Source organism: Lineus longissimus, chromosome 5, assembly GCF_910592395.1.
Source record: "Lineus longissimus chromosome 5, tnLinLong1.2, whole genome shotgun sequence".
Classification (NCBI taxonomy): domain Eukaryota; kingdom Metazoa; phylum Nemertea; class Pilidiophora; order Heteronemertea; family Lineidae; genus Lineus; species Lineus longissimus.
The window spans coordinates 21147772-21168944 of record NC_088312.1 but is presented as its reverse complement, the minus strand read 5'-3'; the positions used below and the strand labels follow the sequence as shown (position 1 = coordinate 21168944).

The 21173-nt window shown below is 43.7% G+C and overlaps 1 protein-coding gene across 2 annotated transcripts in view; it reads left to right on the top strand.

Annotated features, from left to right (window-relative positions):
* LOC135487496 (cilia- and flagella-associated protein 47-like) overlaps positions 1–21173 on the top strand; it is a 28954-nt gene that overhangs the window by 3964 nt on the left and 3817 nt on the right. Inside the window, exons 7-40 of one of the 2 annotated variants that reach the window (XM_064771211.1) lie at positions 1053–1313; positions 1475–1633; positions 1907–2129; positions 2413–2565; positions 2765–2868; positions 3270–3553; positions 3981–4338; positions 4594–4847; positions 5080–5289; positions 5381–5629; positions 5843–6124; positions 6681–6879; positions 7118–7316; positions 7780–7871; positions 8288–8517; positions 8844–9015; positions 10554–10800; positions 11022–11222; positions 11370–11592; positions 11765–12058; positions 12248–12496; positions 12768–13031; positions 13244–13532; positions 13792–14306; positions 14536–14641; positions 14844–15046; positions 15305–15448; positions 15954–16072; positions 16672–16726; positions 17179–17327; positions 17851–17995; positions 18304–18479; positions 18702–18809; positions 19099–19315. In XM_064771211.1, coding sequence (XP_064627281.1) covers positions 1053–1313; positions 1475–1633; positions 1907–2129; positions 2413–2565; positions 2765–2868; positions 3270–3553; positions 3981–4338; positions 4594–4847; positions 5080–5289; positions 5381–5629; positions 5843–6124; positions 6681–6879; positions 7118–7316; positions 7780–7871; positions 8288–8517; positions 8844–9015; positions 10554–10800; positions 11022–11222; positions 11370–11592; positions 11765–12058; positions 12248–12496; positions 12768–13031; positions 13244–13532; positions 13792–14306; positions 14536–14641; positions 14844–15046; positions 15305–15448; positions 15954–16072; positions 16672–16726; positions 17179–17327; positions 17851–17995; positions 18304–18479; positions 18702–18809; positions 19099–19315 — 7133 coding nt within the window. The remainder of the gene's footprint in view (positions 1–1052; positions 1314–1474; positions 1634–1906; positions 2130–2412; positions 2566–2764; positions 2869–3269; positions 3554–3980; positions 4339–4593; positions 4848–5079; positions 5290–5380; positions 5630–5842; positions 6125–6680; positions 6880–7117; positions 7317–7779; positions 7872–8287; positions 8518–8843; positions 9016–10553; positions 10801–11021; positions 11223–11369; positions 11593–11764; positions 12059–12247; positions 12497–12767; positions 13032–13243; positions 13533–13791; positions 14307–14535; positions 14642–14843; positions 15047–15304; positions 15449–15953; positions 16073–16671; positions 16727–17178; positions 17328–17850; positions 17996–18303; positions 18480–18701; positions 18810–19098; positions 19316–21173) is intronic. The other variant, XM_064771213.1, reaches the window with a different exon arrangement.

Genomic DNA, 21173 nt, shown 5'->3' with positions numbered 1-21173 from the left:
ACTGATTTGTTTTTGATAAAAGTTTCATGGTAGGTACTCCCAGCAAGGATACATCACATATCTTACGGGTTTTTGATTTGACCCACCTTTCAAGTTCACAGAGGTCAAAGTTGAAAACTTAACTGTTCTTGGTACGTTTTGTCGTTGTTCAATGTAAAGAGTTTTAATTTTGTGTAATGATGCATCTAAGAAGCCACTATTTGTATGCCAAGTTTCAGCCAGATCGGAATTCAAATATGGCCGAAATTGCATGTTTTGTGGGTTTTTCCTCGTATTGTGGCAATCCAAAGGTCGTGAGTTCAAACCCCGGTCAAGGACAGCCAAAAATATTTTTATTTTTCATCTTTTCCTTTTTTCTTTTCTGAGTTCTATCTTACATTTTCTTCATTTTTTGATTTATTTGGTGCCATAGATTTAATTAGGCGGCCATCTTGGAAATCGTTTTTTGCCAATTGCTGTAGTGTAACGAGTGATGAAATTGTTATGGTCAGGTGGATGTGTCTACATCACATATCACCCTGGTTTGTTATTTGACCTACCTGTCAGGGTCACTGAGGTCAAAGTTAAAAATATATTCACCGTGACCATTGTCATGGAGTGGCACGTTTCTTCACTATCATTTTCACCTAGACTCTACAAGCTTGGAACCACAAGTCTCGGATTCACCACTTGGCCAGGGCCGGCTCTGAACTGGTCACAGATGCATGTATAAATTATGAGAGGCCTACATACTGTAGCACTGTAACTGTCTACTAAAAATACTTACGGTGAGCACAATGGCCCCTGGCCGTTTCATTTGTCCGGGTGCTGAAATGGGGAAGATGATTCTGCCCGGGTGCTGCGCCGGGACAAAAAGCATAGTGGAGAACCCTGCTTGAAAATATACTTTACTGGTGAGACACTATCAAGATATTCATAACTGACCAAATTTCTGTGGGGAAATTGCGCCACATGAAATACACTGGCAGCTGCTAAAAAAAGGTGTCTCTGGATGCCACCATTTTGGTCCATCCATTCGAATCTGATTTTATATTTTATTTTCTGTTTTCAAGGCTCCTTCCTAGAGGTCGCTGTGACTGGCACAGCACTTCCCGTCCAGCTGAACTTCTCACCGCAGACAAAGTTAGATTTCGATGAATGCCCCGTCGGAGAACACGTCGATACATTGTGCATGATCAAGAATGAATCGGCCGTGCTACCGGCCTTGTTTCAGTTCCGACGGATTGCTCACTTCAGTATGCGGCCTCCAAATGGCACACTGCCCCCTGGTGGCTCACAAGAGATATTGTTTTCATTCACCCCGAACCAAGTGGGTAAGTAATTGCGTACACAGTGCCAAAATTTGACTTGTGCAGAGATGATTAGCTCCTGCCTGTCGTCCCCTTTACGGAAAATGTCCAGTAAGAACATTTATGACTTGAAATATCTGGTAATAAAAAGACCAAGGACAGATTCGACTTCTTTACAATTGCAGGAACCTTCAAGCCTAATCTCACCATGGATGTGATCGGCCAGGTGGCGGATAATCGCAATCCGTTCATGTCACATCTGGAGGTGATCCACTCGATGAACATACAGCTTCAAGGTCGTAGCGACCCTGTCACAGTCAAGAGGGCGCCAAAGTTTAATCCAGGTAAATTTTGATGCACTTCTTGTGTGAGAACTTGTTTTGTGCCACAACAGTTTGGTGCCGATTGGGTTTATTATTCCAGTGTCGTCTTTGGCAAGGGAGCCAGTTGCAAGTTACTGTGTTTCTCACTTGGGTTGGTCTTTTGCCTTCCCTGGCTTAAAAATCAGCATGCAAGGAATCACTCTTTGTATCTCATAAGTTAAAACAAGTATGACTTTTATATACTTTTGAGGACTTTTAATTTCCATAACTAAAAATACGTTATTTCTACTCCAGGCATAACTCCAAAGATCACAAATGAAGTTGGTCAATTCGTTGACACGACATTCGAAACTGCTGAAAAGAAGCCGCGAGCAGCCATTTTGAATTCTCTTGGGACGGAAATTCATAAAATTGAATCGGCCAAGAATGTGAAGACGTGGAATGATGCGGCGCTGGTATCTTTTCCGAATGACCGTGCGAAGAGCATCAGGCCTAGTGATAGGAAGGAAAATTATAAGTAAGTGGGATGATATGTGGAGCTGCTTCTTGTTGTGGACTAGTTTAGGGCATCACTTCAAACAAGCGTCATGGGTTCCCGGTGTGGTCCCTGCCACCTGTGGCTGTGTCCCCCCATGGTAATGCTAAGGTAACACGTTGCATGAGCATTTCCTTGATCACCCCAGAGTGTCTCTTTGTAAATGAAAGAGATGGCAAGCATTGTATCACCATTTCCCGACATTGTCTGCTGCCTTGGTGATCCAAATCGAGTGGTAACTTTAAGTTTTCATTACTTTTTCCAGGACAATCTTCACCGGCATGGAGCGACACACGTACGTGGACCCCGACTACGCTTACACAGACGGCGAGGAAGCGGCCAGAAAACTTCACAAAAAATACTACCAGTCGTTCATTGGTGATCGCCGTGAGAACAGGATTAATAAGCTGAAGGCAAAGTAAGTCAGAAACTCTTGATTATTGATGGGGACATCTCTCTAAAGTGCCTAAACTTTTGCATGAACCAGCGTTACATCAAGCGCCCTGAGCTATGTAAATTGCTGCGACCTTTGATCATGATTGCATGCAACAAAAACTGCTTGTTTATACTCGTTATTGTATCCCACTTTTCATGTTTTGACGATTTCCTTACTACAGGGAGTTTGAAGAAACCAACAATAAGACTGATATCGGCATCAAAACTGCTGCCGGAATCAAGCCGAAGAAACTGACACAAGATGAGATCAAGCCGGATCCGAGACGTAAGTCTTAACATTTTTCGGGATGTCAGATAGAAAGCGGACATTTGTGATCATGAATTTGATTGTCAATTGTCTCATCAGTGATTAGTGTCTCATCATTTGAATTATTGGTATACATTCCCTTCAAAGTAAAAATCGAGGTTATAAAGTTTTCGGTGGAGGGGATACTCAGTATTGGCTGCTATGATCCCATACATTCGGGAATTCCGTTTCATCTCAGACGAGTCCTGCAGTTAACTGTCATTGTGACACATTTGAGTCAGTATAACCTGTTATAAGAGTATAATCTGTTATTCTGATTCAGTATAACCTGTTATACTGATCATGAGCTCTTTCTCGTAGTCATGTAAAATTCAAACAATCAATCTGTTATTGCACCGTTTGCTCCTGTTTCTTTAAAGCGCCCACGCCCCCGAATGCGGGCTTCCGTCTGCTGAGCTCCAAGGAGTTATCAGAAGCAGAAGAGACGACGATGCAGAAGAACGTCCAAGATGGCCTCAATGCGATCCCCACCACCGATCGAGAGAAGCGAGAATGTAGCCGCATCCTCTCGCCGCAGGAGCTCCATCAGGTCGTGATCGGGCCGCCGACGCTGGAGTTCGATGACGTCTGCTTGAGATCAGTCAGCACGAAGAACGTCAACATTGTCAACAATCTGAACCAATACATTCATGTGGTGTTTGATGTGAGTACTGTACCTGAGACCTTCTTGGCTATGTGGGCAACTCTGTGGCCCTACCAATTCCAATCTTAGGTGAATCCAACTCTCAGGTTTTGGTGAAAGAATATCTGTGGGTTTCAAGGATGGAATATTCCTGTGCCTTCGGAGTCTGGTCCTTCAAGTAAAAGACTTAAAAACCTCTACTCTCCACCCCTGCTACTGCTAGCTTTATAACAGGGATGCTAACAGAGACCACCTAGGGTTAAGACATGTGGTGGACAAAACCTTTTATGGCCCCAAAGAAGTGAATGTACAAGAAGTTGTGCAATCCATATCTTCGATGAAGAGTGCTTCTTATCCCAAAACTACGCCATATACAATGTTGGTCATTCTTAGAAAAGTTATTTACCTAAATATTGATTTAACAGCAATAGATTCTTCCGTCTTTCAGGTTGATTGCCGCGAATTGCGCCAGACCAGTCCCCTGTCACAAGTGATCCCACCGCAATCAAAAGCGACGCTCCCCATAATCTTTGAGTCGAACATCAAGGGACTCTTCCAGCGTTCGTTGATGTACACCGTCAATTCTGCGTACCGACATCATGTGACCGTCCTTGCTAACGTCGTACCGGTTCACCTCTCGCTCGACAAAGATGAACTGGAAGTTTTCCCGTCGCCCGGCCAACCGGCAGAAGCAGGTTACAGAGGTGTCGTAACTTTGAAGAACCCATTGAATTATCCGGCAGAGTTTACATGGGCTCCAATCCTGGGGGAGCGGGGAACGGCTTTCTCTATCAGGCCTGCTACTGGTAAGAGTTTTTTTCAGTCAATAGAACATGCCTTAGAACCAGCAGTGTGATGGTAAACTGTGGAATTAGGTCAGTGGTCTTGGTGAACTGTTCCTGATGATAAATTTTACACGTCTTTGATGATCATTGGTGAGGATACTTTCTTGAGCATTCTCTTGACTGGCGGAGCTTATAACCCTTGATGACCAAGATGACCTTACAAAGATTGGCTGTATATCACAATGTGTCATCTTGTCGTTCTTCCTCCATTTCTAGGTGTGGTAGATGCGTTCCAGGACCTCCAGTGCGAGATCGTTTTCCATCCATCCTACCTTGCACCAGAGGATGGCATGTTTGCCCTACAAGTTCACGGCGGGAATCAACTCGCGCTAAAATGCTCGGCCAAGTTCGGCCCGACCACCGTCAAGTTCATTGACCGGCGCATCATGTTCGGTCAGGTTCCACTCCACCTGACGACGATCAAGGCAGCACATCTTCACAACAATAGCCAGAACCATGCTTACTTTGAGGTAAGGTGGACTGTTTTCAGTGGTGTCAAATTACCAATTTTAGGCAGATTTCAGACCTCTTCCTCATACTAAATGTTACATTTGATTACTGAAATGGAAAGATCTCTGTCTTACCTCTCTGTGGATCTTTGAATTTTCAAAATTGGACGAAAAATAATCATTAAAATATAACGATAACAGAGCTTTTTGTGCCATCTGATTATTGTTTAACCCATCTTTCTTACACTTCCAGGTTATTGAGCCAAACCCTTTCCCCGGTATGACCATTAGCCCGGTCCACGGGGTCGTTCCAGTTGGAGGCAATGCCGAGTTGAAGGTCTCCCTGACACCTAACGCTGTTATCAAGTTTGATACACGAGTAATGGTGTCGATTCGAGGCTGGAAGATCATTGAACTGAGGATGGGCGGCACGGTCGAACCTCCTGTTATTGATATTGATGAGGTGAGTACAGATTGCAGCTTAGTTTGTGGATTGAAAAAAGCATAATTCAAAGAAGGAAATGAGGAGAAAAAACTTTCAATTTCAATTTCAGAAAACTTTCAATCTAGGTGGAGTGTTCTGCGGCTCCCAAAAGACAACCACTTTCAACATCATCAATAAGACGACCACGAAAACCAAGATGGAGTTTGACCTGTCCAGATACAGCGACTTCTCTCTGGCGTTCCCTGGTCGTGAGACGGCAGATGATTACACGTTTCAGCTGCTGAATCCTGGTGTCTATTCGGTCACGATCAAGGGGGAAGAGTCGATCCCATGTGAGCTGACATTCTGCCCAACAGAGGTAAGGCCAAATAAAAAGAAATCATTGTATTTCAGTGATGAGACACTTCCGTTTTTTGGAGAATTTCTGTTTTATCCCTCCTTCCGAAATCCTTGCTGAAAGTGTTTCTCATCCTGGTGTGCACTGGGGATGTTGAGTAGAATCTTCCGCATGTGAAATATTGTTAGAATATTCGAATAATTTATCATTTATCTTTTTCATTTTTCCAACCAGGTCGCTTCCTATGACTTCAACCTGCCAGTCGTGATCAACCAGACAGTGGCACCCTCCCCATCGCCAACACCCTTCCCGCCTACACCAGCGCCCTCTAACAAGAACAGCATTGCCCACATAATCAACCCACGCCCTGTCCACGTGTCCATCTCCACACCGAGGAGAAAAGTGATTGCCACGGCGTTGAGGGAGCCGCTGCAGTTGTCACACCAAAGGATTGAATTCTCCCTTCCCGTCAACTATCTAGAAATTGCTGCCACCTCAGGCATTGGGACAAGTAAGGTGAGGAGAATTTAAAGTTTGAGCAAAGCTTAGTTTGGGAAAGACGTAAGCTTCTATGGAATCACCTCATGAAACTTCTAAGTTGAAAGTAGTGTGGCGGTACAGCGGCTCATGGCTGTGAAAGAGGGGTTGTAGGCCCGAGGCTTGGCCAATGCCACTTTGTACCTTCAACTGGCCTGAAATGACCTAGTGTGCACAGTATATGTGACCCGTTCCAACAAAAACAGTCTTATGTCGCTCTGAGCTTGTCAGGTTGAAACGGCCTGTTTGTTCTTTTCACTATTGTCTGCCCTTTGTGAAATCTGACGACATCAATTTCTTCTATTATCTCCTGGTGTCATCTAGTCTCATCTTATGTGCGACGTGCAACTGGTTTTGCTAGAACGGGTCGCATATGTGTGCTCCTTGGTGCGTACGGAGAGGTTTCTGGATTTGTCTGCGGAACGTATGTAAAGCAGTTTCGGGCAGTGCATACAATATAAGAAGTTATATTTCATTTCTTTTCTTTGAAGAAAAGCTATAAAAGTTCTTTAAAATCATCCATCTTTTCCTCCAGGGTACTCTTCTCGTGAACAATAGCGACAAACGTATTAAGTGGTCCATAGACCTGAGCAAGGCCAACAAGACCCTCGAAGACGGCATCTTCAAGTTCCTGCACTCGAGTGGTATGCCGTACCTGACCCATGGATTTGGTGGAGTGGAGGGCCATCTTGAGCCCGGGATCACCACGCAGCTTGGTGTGGCATTTTGTCCAAGTAAGTGGAATATAAAGTGTGTGTAGTGGACTTTTAAATGACCATGGGCAGGGTTAACTGGTTCAGCATCAGTCTTATCTAACATTTGGCTTGTCAAAGTGACTATATCATCAACTTGCATTGTTTTGAAGAACATGACCTGAATATTTTAAAAGTTTCATTGGGCTAGCATTGGAATATTCTTGATTTCCCTTAGTGGAATCACTCTTTCAATTTCGAACTCATTTTCTTTCTGCAGAAGGACCTGGAACATACTACAGCAAAGTCCCTGTCATCATCAATGATATGTACACAAACCCCTACGTCTACCTCGAGCTGACTGGTTATCTCAAGGCCCCAAAGATCTGGTTTGACCCCCTGGCTATTGTCCTGACCCCTGTGCCTCTCTGCACCACCGTCAGTGCCGAGTTCAATATTCTCACAGCTAACTACAGCAAGTAAGTACCTATATCTTATCTAGGCGATCTCTTATAAACTTAACTGTCATCTTGTTCCTCTCTTGATCCCCAGACCTTTGTCTGTTTGATGCACCAATTGGCCTTGGCCATGTGGCCAGTCTCTCATTGTTTCAGAGCCTGATGAGCATTTCTGGAGCACATGCGGCGGTTGCACTGGCACATTCTGCATTCAACCATATTTGTCCTCTTGAGATGGGCCTCAAGTCTGCAGTGGCCTGTTCTGAGACAAAAGATGGTGGTTGCCTCTCTTCTGTCCAAGTCTAGGAAGATGTTGCTTCTAAGGTTTCCACGTGTCACTTGCCAGGTGTATCTGTGGGCCTCTTTCAGGAGTTTCCTTGCTTCCCTGTGGAAGCTAAGGTCAGGGTCTTCCTCATGCTGTTGGCTCCTGCCCTTGTGACCTAATCCATTCATAGCATCTCACTGTTTTTGATCTCCATTCCAGAGTCAGCCACCTTGGTGTTGAGTACCCAGAGGTCGAGTGTGAAGATGGCAGTAAGATCACACCGCTTACCGTATCATTCCCAAATGGAAATGGTGAGATTTAATCCTTTAATTTCCAATAATACAAGAAGACATATTGATGCCACGTTGTGCATATTATTGCCATTTACATCATTTAACATGTATCCAAAAACTCATGAGTTTTTAACTATCTCAACCAATACTTGACTTGCCAAACTCAGCTCGACGCCGAACTGCAGCGCCACTCGCGGACAAAGATAAAACAACTCGACATTTTTTTCACCGGTTTTCTCGCTGCGCATGCGTACCAGCGTCATCTTTTGTTGATTTCCGCTGGTACGCATGCGCAGCGAGAAAACCGGTGAAAAAAATGTCGAGTTGTTCTATCTTTGTCCGCGAGTGGCGCTGCAGTTCGGCGTCGAGCTGAGTTTGGCAAGTCAAGTATTCAAGACTCATTCTAAAAAACCTGCTATGGTCGTTTCTTTCAGAGATCAAACCCTGCTGTAGTGACGATGGCCAGATTGAACCCTATCTCGTCTCCTGCAAAGTCAGCTTCTCCAGCACGAAACCCGTCTCTTTCTGCCAACCTCTGAAGCTTGTGGACGACCAGGGAAACAGTGCGACGATCGCCATCACGGCCACGGCCGACAACTGTCTACTGACATGTTACCCATTCATTGCCCAGCATCGTGGCGATCATCATATCATCTGTGAACAGGTTTGTTGTGTATAATTTTCGGTTCAAAGCAATGATTAATGAATTAATTTGTAGAAGCAATTGATTTGCTATTTGGTGTGAAGGCATGCATGCTTGACTAGCTGGGTTCCGTACTTGGAAATAACTTGCTAATGCTTACATTTATATACTGGTTAAAAAAAATCCCAGCAAGATAATTTTTTGGGGGGGAGGCTTTACTATCTGCAGCTTTGTACAGGACCTAAACCATCAAAATCTCATTCCTAAGTTGTGTTAGGACTACAAGACCTGTTGTCGACCTTGTAACCTTTTGATCTATTTAAAATAGTATTCTATTTCGCTTGTAGGGTCTGACATTGAGAGGTCGTAAGGCGGCGTCCAAGGAAAGTCTGAACGCTGGCGAAGCTATCTTCGTCCCCTGTACCTCCCCACAGCCAAGTCGACCCAGCACCAGCGCCACGAGCACAGGCGACTTCCAAGTGTCTTCATCGAGCTATGAGGACAGCCAGAGTGTCACAGGTGAGTTGAAAAGATATTTGGACTATCTGAACTAAGATTGAGAAGGCAGAAGATGAATAAGTAGACACTGAAATTGCCTGAAACTATTGAAATTTTCAAAACCTATCGACATGACCGATCTTTGGAAAGCTCTCAACCAGTCCTTTCTGATTGCATGATTTGTGACAGGATTGATATTTTAAGTGCAGGTGCTTCAATTTGCATCTTTCTCCCCACCGCTGCATCAGGAAATCTTATTAGCTTCATCTTCTCACATGATAATAAGAGTAAGTCACAGGTGCAGGTCGCAAATTAGACCCCTTATATCCTGCCTATAGTCCCCCTCTAAGTGGAACCAGTAATTAGGTGTTTAGTTTTCTCCGTACTGTACTCTTAAGTACCAACAAACAAGCGATGTTGTCACTGCGACCTGCAATTATTATCGCATGTGACAAGAATCTCTCGTTTGCAATGGTCACCACTGGTGACTGCAACAAGAATCGGTGATTGCTTTGATCTGCGATCAGCATCAAACCAGTAAGTACCGGTCTTGCAGAGAGTGCAGATGAGTGATTTTCTTATCACTCCTTGCAGCGATTATTGTCACAGGTCGCAGCGATAAAAATTGTTTTTGTGGGCACTTTATTATTGTTTTTTGCATGCCTACTGTTGATATATGAATGATATATTCTTTGATTAGGGTTGTTTAACAATAAGAAAAGTAAGTTATCATGTGTGGCTACTGAATTTTGGTGGTGTCTCATTATCACGTAGCCCACAGGCACCTTTCGTTTTGAATGGGTATATGGAGGTGGACATTATTCATTTATTGTTGTGTGTGACATGATCTAGCAAGGCTGAAATTTCTCTCCTCGGTCATTTTATGCAGAACAGTTGCATAGTGATCTGTCGGGGGCCGTATCATGTGCAGGTGCAGATCCAATGGAGCAATCCTGGCCCGGGCCACCCTAATTTCAGAAAAAAAATTCTGAAATTTCAGTAATTTCAGAAATTTCAGAAATTTCAACATTTCAACATTCTTTCATATTCTTTGCATTGAACATGAAATTCTGAAAAGTCAAAGCCAGCCCCCCCCCCCCACTTTTCTCTGAGTCTTAGATCGAACCCTTATCTGTAGCCAAAATGTGCAGGTAATTGGTGTATATTATTCTGCTGTCTGTGTTGAAATTTCAGCCCTGTATAGTTTGGATATGCATATCGTTTTGCTTTGTACATAGTTTATAATAAGAATGATTGAAACTTTTTAGTTTAGATGATAGAGTCTGTGGGATTAATGGGATGTATTTTTTTGCATGTACCAATTTCACAATTTTTCCGTTCATTACAGATTTTAGTATCATCATTATTAATATATCTCTGCATACATGTATAATCTGTTTCCACTATTGTAAGTTCGTTTTTGAGACACTGTGTAGTTATAAAGGTTCCCAGAGTATTGAAGATGAATGCAGAGAACTGTTCTGTTCAACCTTCTCAAATGTTTGCACCTTGGATTTTCAATACCACTTGGGCACTGAACGTGATTGCTCTTGTTCCAGAGTCGACCTACCCCAGTACACCTCGAGATGGCGCTCTGGTCAAGTTGCTTACGAGCTCTGCCGACCATGACAGCCAAGGTCGCAATAACATCCAATCCCGTTCCCTCGGCTCGGCGCTCTTCCCGGATGAGGACTCAGAGGAGGGTATCTTCCACACGGAGGTGTTATTAGCCGTACAGCGATGGTTTTCCTCGCATGGATGGCCCGGTGGTTCATTCCCCATCACCATACCATACGCTCTAAGAAGGTAAACAATGTTTCATCCTCTAGGAAAAAGTGCTGAATATCCTATATGACTCTTTAGGCCGTACCAATTTAATGCCTTGAAAAGCTGGCCCACTGACATGACTGACCAACCCCAAACCCACTGTCCAGCAAAAGTCACCTGTTGACAATTATAAAAATTATAAAAGTAAGCATTCTAAGTAAATATAAGCTCAAAATATAATGTTCTTATAACATTTTCAGTGGCCTTGGTATGAAAAATGGTGACGAAGGTTCAAAGAAGGCAAACAACAAGAAAGAGATGAAGACTATTTATGACATGATCGGAAATCTGCTTGGTAAACCACCGCCGGGAATCCCGCTCAACTCTCCGCTCCCGGCAGACGACAATGAACGTGTCAAACAGGTCTACTGGCAGCACAGCACACTACTCACTTTCCTTAAGTAGGTTTCAATCGAATTCAATACTTTGATTGATAATTGTGTTGGAGTTTGATAATCTTTTCAATATAGATCGAGAAACTTTTGATCTTGTGTAGAATTTCATAAAAATTGCTGTGCGTAGCTAATGAAATTTGTTCCCTTCTACAGGAGCCAAGGTGCATGTGTCTCGTCGATCAAACCAGAATACCTTATGGAACCGTATGACTATAAGGTCTGGCTGGGCGTTCAGCGGGAGACTGAGAAGGAGAAAAACAAGGATGGTCTCATCGACACCAGCGTGTTGACCTCGGAGGAACAGGAGATTGAAGATCAGTTGTTTGAGGCTGTTTCAAAACGTGCCTGGACGGATATTCTACTCCAGATATTGAAGGTAAGTCCACCAAGGAAGAGAGTTGCAGAGCCCCGTTTGGTGAGATAGTGACCCCTGAAACCTTGCAGGAGCCACAATGTATTGGTATTTGATTTGCCCAGGTCTTCATTCCTCTAAAACTATTTGATGTTTCATTTCTGTGCAAATAATCGACACTGTTCTTTCATTGCAGACACTGGTATTCTCCAAGATCACGCCTCGTCAGTTCAAGAACTTGTCCTTCCCGGACCGCACTATCTCGAGCCCTAACCTGAACCCAGACCCTCTCTGCAGCAACGTCTACAGCGTCCAGGAACGAATCCTCCTCTCTTGGCTCAACCATAACTACGAACACTTCAGGCAGCGGATCTGGGAGGACAGCGACAAGGGTGGAGTCCCGCCCTCACGTTGGATCGTCAACTTTGACTATGATCTTCTTGACGGTCTTGTTTTGGCTGCGGTTCTCGGAGCTCACTGTCCATTCCTGGTAAGGGTTGTTCCATCGACCTGAAAAATTGTTTCCTTTTTGCTGCAAGGCACAGTTTTAGGAGAGAGGTTTTAGACCTGTGTTCCTTGTGTAATTCTGGAGTTATTTGGAGATTGTGAAAAATATTGCTGATTGATACTAGCCTTAAGAAGCTGGCTCATCTTTCTTATTCCTTGCTTTATTTTCCAGATTTCTGATCTGAAGGACATGTACACTCATCCCTCAACGGCAGAGCAGTGCCTCCACAACGCCCTGAAAGTCTCCAACTCGATGAAGTATATCGGCATTGAGTACGACATCCAGGCAATCGACATCACCGATCCGAATCCTATCGCACTCATATTGCTGTGCGTGCACTTGTACCAGAGGATGCCGCAGTATATCCCGAAAACATCCGTAGAGTTTACCGGGGCCTTGCATTCATCTGTAATGAGACAGGTATGTCCATCTTCTGCGTGCTACCTTTTGAATTTTTCTTCACGTCAACTTTTCGACAGGAAACTTTCTTACTGTGCAGCACAATCATCTGTGTCGACAAAAAGAACAGATTTTCTGGTAAGAGTATGACTGCTCTTAGTTTTAAGTCCACTAGATGCAAATCTGGCCTCGTGATCTTGAATCCAGACTTTCTTCAATTCCACAAAAGTTTACTTGTATAAAAACCTCCCACCCACTTGCTGCCTTTGTGAACGAAATGCCATTCTTGCAGGTGCGCCTGAGTAACCCAAGTGGGAAATCCCTCATCTATCACGCCCTCATTGCCGGTCACGATGCCAGGGACTTTGACCTGCCCAAGGGTCGTGAAGTCACCGTTCCACCGAGAGGCCACTTGAACATGTCCGTTGAATTCACCAGTCGCTACCTGAGGCCGGCGGAAGCAGTCCTCCTAATGGTTGGACGAAGAAGTGGATCGGCCCTCGGGACAACGCTCGTGTTTAATTTGAAGACCATGATTGATAGTATTACACCAAAGGTAACATAACGGAGACAAAACGTTAGAGTTTTTTTATTAGATCTTTTGCGGGTGACTTCTCTCATTTATGACTAATTGTTAACAAAGATATGGTTATTACGCATTCTGATGAGCATATGAAGACTTACAATGGTCCGATTAGTCGTGTCGCAGCTGAAACTAATCTGTAGAACATAAGCTAATTGTGCACTCTCACTATTTGTTTCTTTCAGCATACTCTCAAATTTGATTCACACTGCTACGAGCTCCACAAAATCAACCTGGAAGTGACAAACCCCTTCGCGGAGCCTGGAACATTCCGAGTCGTCCTTGTAGAGGGCGCCATGGATAATCCTGTCGCTGGAGGCTCTGGAGCACCATTTTCTAAGTCAACTGAGAAGAAACTTAAGAATGTACGGTCACGAACGGATCATGGTCAGAAGCGGCCTAAGACGCCACCGTCGCCAAAGTCTCAGGAGGTGTTCCCGTATGAGAAGTCTCCGATGTTGAGCAAAAAAGAAGGTGAGAATGTTTGCTTGCTCATACTGAAAGTATGAATACCAGTGAAATTGTACCAAAGTGAAGTAAAATTGTACCAAAGTGAAGTAAAATTGTGCCAAAGTGAAGTAAAATTGTGCAAAGTGGGATAAAATTGTGCCAAAGTAAGGTGAAATTGTGCCAAAGTGGGATGAAATTGTGCCCAAGTAGGATGAAATTGTGCCAATCTCTTCCCCCAGAATTGATTTCCTTGACTGATGATGTAATCATGTTTCATCTGCAGATTCACCGGCCATGAAGTCTTTCCATGCTCCTCAATCACAGATCGAACTGGACGGAAACGGCACAGGAACTCTCGAAGTTCACTTCCTGCCGTTCAACACTGGAAAGCGTCAGTGTTCCATCATCTTCATCAGTGACGAAACGGGCGAGTTTCTATACTCCATCGAAGCAATGTCGCTCCTCCCAAAGGCTTGTTCGCTACCGTTCCGATCATCCGGTCATAGTTTCCGGATCTCGAGCGCTGCTGCCGCGGGAAGCGGGCGTGGCCAGTATGGCGGCGATGACAGCATCGTGTATTGGAAATGCGAGGTCAACCAGACACTGGATGAAACGATCAACGTCCCGATCTCCAACGCGGTCAGAGAAAAGGCTTTGTTGTTGGCGTCGCAACAGTTCATGACGGAGTCGGAGCTCCATCGCCGCCTGGTGACAGGGACTCTAAGCAGCACGACATTGACGACGAAGACTATGTCCATGTTGTCGGTCAAGCCAGGCCCTGGCAAAAAAACTAGCAAGGTCAGTTACAGTATTTGTCATGAAATATTTTATGTCTTTTCTCTCAACAAGAATTTCATGTTTTTAACCTGATGTCTGCCATCCCAATATTTTGGGTTTGGTATTCTATACACAACCTGAAACATGTGAATAATGCTTTTGCATGAGAGAGTGGGTGGAGGGAAAGTGTTTCATCGAAATGACTTAATTTTTTTAAATTGTAAAGTTTACTTTCAAACTCATATTTCAGAAGAAAGACTCGGATGCCAAGTCTATGAACTTCAAGGTTGAAGTGGACTCCAAGTATTTCAAGGGTCCAGAAACCATCCAGATGCCAGTAGCAAAGTCCGTTGATGGTAAGTCTGCTGTGGCTGCCCGAGATGTGGCAGGGAGAAGTGAGTAGGGCTACACTTAAAAGTTCGTTGGTATTTTATTTACTTACTTACTTAAGGTTATGACTGTGTAAGTAAAGTGCCTTGCCTTATGTCACAAATAGTGTGTCAGTGTTGAGTTACAAACGCACCATGATTCTAATCTTCCATGATTTGTTATTTTCAGATTTGGACCACAACAAAACAATCGAGATTCCGATCACGTTCAAATCCGACCAACCTGGTCATTACCCTTGTAATGTTATCCTGCGAGCCCAAGATGACATCAGGATCTATAAGATTGAATGCACAGTGGTCCCTGAAGGGAACCAGGCAAAGATTGAATTCCGTTCACCAGTTCATCAAACCGTCACCCAACAGATACCAATTGTAAGTAGTTATAAATCTATACGGAGTGTGTCATATTTTGTGGCAGGAAAAAATACCACTTTATATTGTCATTTGGTGATAGGCTGTTATGTTTTCTGAGGTTTTTTTTTTAATGTATATCAAATGATAAGTGCAACCTGTGCTTCAATTTTCCCCCTTCAAAACCTTGCATGGCTTTTGCATTTTGGCCTTCCTCAATTGATCCCTCACCCACCCCGCTCATGCATGCCTTGCTTCCAATGCCTTCCTTCATTACAGGTGAACCCAACCAACCATGACTGGCCTCTCGAGTCTAAGATCAGCGGTGAAGGCTTCCACGGCCCTCCCACCCTGCTTGCCAAGGCATACCAGACAACCAATTATCCTCTCATGTTTAAACCTGTCTATGAGAAGGAGGTCGAGGTAAGATGGCTCGAGTTTTTCCATGAACAAGTCTTGGCTCAAGGCACTTTGGCATCCCAGAGTCTTCTGCATGATGACAAAAAGCAGCTACTAAGACCCACTCAGTCAGTACAGTAGAACCTCTCTATTAAGGAAACCCTCGGGACTGACATATGCTGTCCTGAATTGAGAGGTGTCTTGAGTACAGAGGTCAAATTGAATGAAATTGCCAATTTTGGACCAGATCCAACATCCTCGATAGAGAGGATGGCCTTAGTAGGTCTGCTAAGGAGGTTCCACTGTTTTGATTTAGGTGATATTTTATGTCACTACTGCCAAGAGTGTGAGCACTTTTGAACATTGTACATGTATATCCACTGGGAGAGGCACATAGTTCAAATAATTGCCCAGAAATTTCATAGTCAGATTTCATTCGACATACGATTTTCTGACAGATTTCCAGAAAAAAATGAAAAGATTGGAATTCTATTTACAAATGTCTAACTCATCTATCATTCTATTGTAGGGTAAGCTTGACCTCATAAATGTTGCTGATGGGACAGCGCATAACTTTGACTTGGTGGGAAAAGCCAAGAAACCGTTAGCACTGGAGACCATCAAACTTGAGTGCGTCGCAAAGGAAAAGTGAGTAGATAATAGCTTCCGATACAGATACAGTTTGATTGGGCACTTTTTGTTCAGTCAGTGAGCTACCTTAAGAATACTTAAAGAATAAGACTTAAAGCGAACTGGAACCGCCGAGCGATTTATTCAACTTTTCGACTTTCACCGCCCGAGAAAGTCGAGTTCATATTTGTAGCTCCGCCCCCAGTGCCCGAGCATGCGCAGTTCAATTTGTTATTATTGAGAATCATGTGAGAATCACGTGAGTCATGCGATCTTTCATTCATGAATTTTCGTAGTAAATTCCATAGTAGTGACGTCACTGAATGATTGACAGCTAGGCGCCATGTTTCATTCATGCCTCGCTCTGATCACCCGATACGCGGGAAATGAAAACGAGATCATACGAACTGGCTTGGCGGTTCCAGTTCGCTTTAATATGATTTTGGTAGAAGAGCAGCAGCTGTACTGTACATCACGAGTTAAACATCATCATGTGATTGAGACAAATATCAACAGGAGTGGCGTGTTTAATTATCGTAGCTTACCTTGCGGTTCAATACTTTCCTAACATGTTAATTGCATCAGCACACTTTACACTTGGATATCTTTTGTTACAGAATAAGCCAGAGATTGAATGTGCCCAACATCACCAGGAAGAAACTGCATTACAGGGTAAGCTTTTGGTGTTCCTGTGGCACCTTCCATTCAGGAAATCATTCCCAGAAACAGTACCCCACAGCGATATCATCTGATGTAGTTGGTCTCTTGTTACGGAGAGAAAGTGAAAAGCCTATTATATATATAATAATGAGTCTTTTATATAGCGCAATTCCGTGACACTATAGTTCTCGCTCAAAGCGCTTTGGGATATCATATCATTACCCCGGTCTCCACAGAAATCAATCAGGGGTTTCAAGGAGCAACCAGAAGGTGCTCACTTGAACTCAACCAGTAGGGGAACTAAGCAGTGACTCGGCCGGGAGTCGAACCCACGACCTCCTGATCATGAGGCCCACTCTCTTCCACCGCGCTACCGCTACCCCTATTGTCTCATAGAAAGACTGAGTTCTCAGTACAAACCTCATGACCTCCTTTAAATCTTTTACTGGTAAATGTACCTTCAGGTGGAGTCAGATTTGGATTTTGTGGGTGGCGACGCCCACCTGACCGTCTGGCCTGGGCAGAGTGCGTTCTACACGATGATAGTTGCTCCTCGACGACGTGGCACTTACAAAGGTGTCATCAGCTTCATCGCCGGAAGAAATCCAATTGTGTAAGTTTACTTAACGTGGCGCTAGGGTTGGATCTGATTGAGGGTATGGCCAAAGCAGTCACTCAATGTGCATACCCCTTCTTTGGGCTTGACCCCTGGGGGGTTTTGTTACCCTGCTACCGATGTGGAAGGTGAATACCTTGCTACTTTTGTTTCTGTCTTGGGTAGGGTTGCCCAGCTGTCAGAATAGTGCGATGACACAGTAAAATCGTCAACGCCTGCGTCCTTAGAGGTCCCTGGTTTGATTCCCAGTTGTCCCAGTATACTCATGATACAGACAGGGTGACACTCCTTGACTGGTTGTGTCCTCTGGTTACCCGGTTTCCTCCTACAATACAAATCAACAGATAGTGTCTAAAGAGCCTATGATGAGCCAGAATTATAGCTCAAGTACTCTTGACTCAATTTTCCAAAGTACCTTGGATTCGGTCTTTCACAAAGGTGCCCTAGCTGTGCCAAGTATGTAACAAGGAATCTCTTATTACCGAATCACAACCTTAAAGTAATACTATATTTGTTCCAGTGAGGTAGACAGCGATGGTGATGAGATCCCAGAGCTGGACGAAGACAAAGTCGTGGATGATAACTATCGAGTTTGGTTTGCCCTTGAGGTGACCGTCAAGCCATCGCCCCCGGAGAAGACATTGGAGATCACATGTGCTTGTCAGGTAGGCCAATAACCAAAAAATTACAGAACCTTCCCTTATACAATTAGTTGATTTCTCTGTGATTCGAATCCCGCCTGTAGCTTACATGTTAGTAAGTATTAGTATTGTGTGCAGTATTGTAATGTTATGTGTTAAAAGTAGAAAACCATAAGCGAGTCAATGTTGGTCCTTCACTGAGTGTAGCACTGGGTCATCCTGGCCAGTACAACTGTTGAAAAATACCCATGTTAGAATGGAATTTCAGAGCGGTTTATTTTCACCAACTTTGGCCAAGCTTGTTTACTTATTGTAAACTGTTCCTTTTTCAGAAACGAGTGATTCTAGAAGTTGGTGTAAACAATCCCATCGAGAAAGAGCTCACCCTGGACGTTACAATTGAAGGCATGAACTTGACCGGCCGCAAGGTGGTCACACTGTCCCCGCGTGGACGGGCCACGTATGAACTCACATTCGCCCCAGCTATCATTGGGAAGTGTCATGGGAGGTGAGAGATAATTGATACGTTACTTGTAATGTTAAATTGGTTTACTTTAATGAGGAAATTCATTGCTGCAGGTGGCAGAACTATGCTGGCCATTCAATACAATACTGGTCTTTTCAGGTGTGAAATTTCACCTTCTCCCTGTTGGGACCTAGCCCTGATAGTCCTAGTCACGATTTTACCTCTTACCTGAGTATCACATAGAAACCCGGCTTTTTCTTTCAGTTTGGTATTTTATCATGAGCTAACTGGCGAGTTCTGGTATGAATTGGTGCTGATTGCCGAGCCGCCCATCCCCATCACCCTGGCAGACATGGAGTGTGAACTAGGAAGGTAAGAACACAAGAACGGACTTAACTGCCCCAATATGAGCAGTTTTTCTCGCTGGGACGTGCCATCAAGATTGCATGCAACAAAATCTTAGTATTCTGCGTGGTGGTCATCGCAGGTACCTGCAACAAGAAGTAGTGATCCCTGTGATCAAGATGCAACCCAGTGTCGGACAGAGCAGCACGACTGACTGACCTAAAATGAAGTTGTAGTCTCCCTTCTTGTTTTATATAACCGCCCCTCTCCCATGCCATGGCTGCATAATAGACCCTTTACACTGACACGTTTCCAGGTGGTCAAGACAACTGATTGAGCTAAAGAACCCGACCAGCGAAACCTTAGAGTTAGTGTCGACTATTTCCAACATGAACAACTTCAATCTCGAGAAGGACAACGAACAGCCGATCATCTTACGACCTCACGAAAATATCAAGATGCCCCTCAACTTCATGCCGTCGATGCTAGGAGAAGGGGACCAACAAGCCGTGGTGACTTTCTTGTGTGAACAGGTGAGAACTAAAAATTGATCAAAGTTGTAGATTCTTAAACTTCTAGCCTTATAGATAGATATGTTTGAGGCTCCTAAATCATGATTTGGTACAAATTGGGTAGCCTAACTTAGCATTGTCTGTCACACACACACCTGATAAGTGCAGTTGTTTCCTTCAAGTATTAGAATCACTTCCCTCGCTAATGTCACACACCCATGGATGCGGGTACTTTTGCTATCACAGTATAATATGAAGAATTGATGTGATCAACAACATTCTATAGTTACCTGAAAATGCCAATAGTTAAAGGAGTTGATCCAGAACTGTTGGTATTGGTTACCAAACACCACTAGGGCCAAGGGAAAACATACCAAAACAAAGGTGGCAGCTGAGGTTTTGGATGAAGTGGCAGCTTCTTAGAATATCCAACAATTCCTGCATATGGCAATTCCTACAGTTTCTATACTTACCGGCAATTCCTCAGGTTACCTGGCAATTCCTTTTATCATCACCAGTGTTTGCCCACATGAATATCTCGCCCAAATCCAGCTTCCACATTTCCTTGCCTTGACCACAGTTTCATATCTCTTTACCCATCTAGAAACAAGAGGTAGGGTTGACACCTCACCGCTCTATCAACCAGCCAAGTTCACTCAGCAAATAACTTAATCTCATTTTATAGTCACTTCACAGAAGCTGTTTGTATTCAAAACAAGTCTCAAGCAAAATTCAGACTCGGATGTATGACGATTTGGGTTCGACAGGCAATCAAAATCTGGATGTCGTCGTTAAGAATTTTGCTCACATCGGCGTCCATCACCGACATGAATAACTAGGCTTACGTCGTCGTCCAGATTTTGATCATGCTTCGGGCGCGGGTGGTCATGTGTTGGAGTATGAATTAGGCTTCAGGCTCATGGAGTGGTCACCTTCTGAAAGCACAAAACATGCCACCTCAGTTGGCTGTTTCAAAGGCCACTCTCATGCCATTTACATTAACACTCTAGTACCCTAATACTGTAGTAAGTGAGATGTTACTGACTGAACTTGGCTGAAGTTTTCTGCAAGGTTTTTTCCTGTCATTTTATGCACCATCTCATGCACTTATAAGAGATCAAAATGTCGATGCCACCGTGAAATCTGATGGTCCTCTTATTGGTTATGGTCTGTCGAGGCAATCTGAACAACCTTTCTTTCCATATTTCATTTCTTTCTGGTTTTCTTTCAGTGGGTATGCACCTTTCTTCTTCTCTGTCTTGCAGTTTTGCACAAAGTTCACAAAATGTAACAGAATTTTAAATTCGCCCAACTTTGTGTGTGATGGCTTTGATTATCCTTTAAATGTTGTGTCAGATACTGGTCCATTCGTTCTCTCTTTTTGTATCTCTCACTAAATGTAACTGGGTCGGGGCCGGACAACGGAAGGTGGATTGTGGTAATTTTAGCTTAGCGTATTGCAAGATAACACACAGGGGTTGTGCTCTCTAGCAAAAATATGCACGGCAAGCTTATGTCAAGTCATAAGAGAGATATCTAGCTTGTTCAATCTTGTACTTGTCCATTATCATACTTGAATGTCATATTGTCACATTAGCTGAAGTTGTGTCCTGACTAGCTTGTTTTGAGTTGTGTCCTGAGTGTCATAACAACCTTACTTACTTACTCACAGAATAAAAGTTGATGAAAATTACAATCGCCAGGGAAAAATTATACAATCCCTCATCATCAGGAGTCGAAACAGATCAAATCAAATTTTCATATAAACACCAAAATCTCTGGGACCTACAGTAACTCTATAAAGCTCTATAGCATTTGAGTTTTATGTCAGAATTGAAGTCATCTCTGTTATTTCATTTGTTTCTTACTCTAGGATATA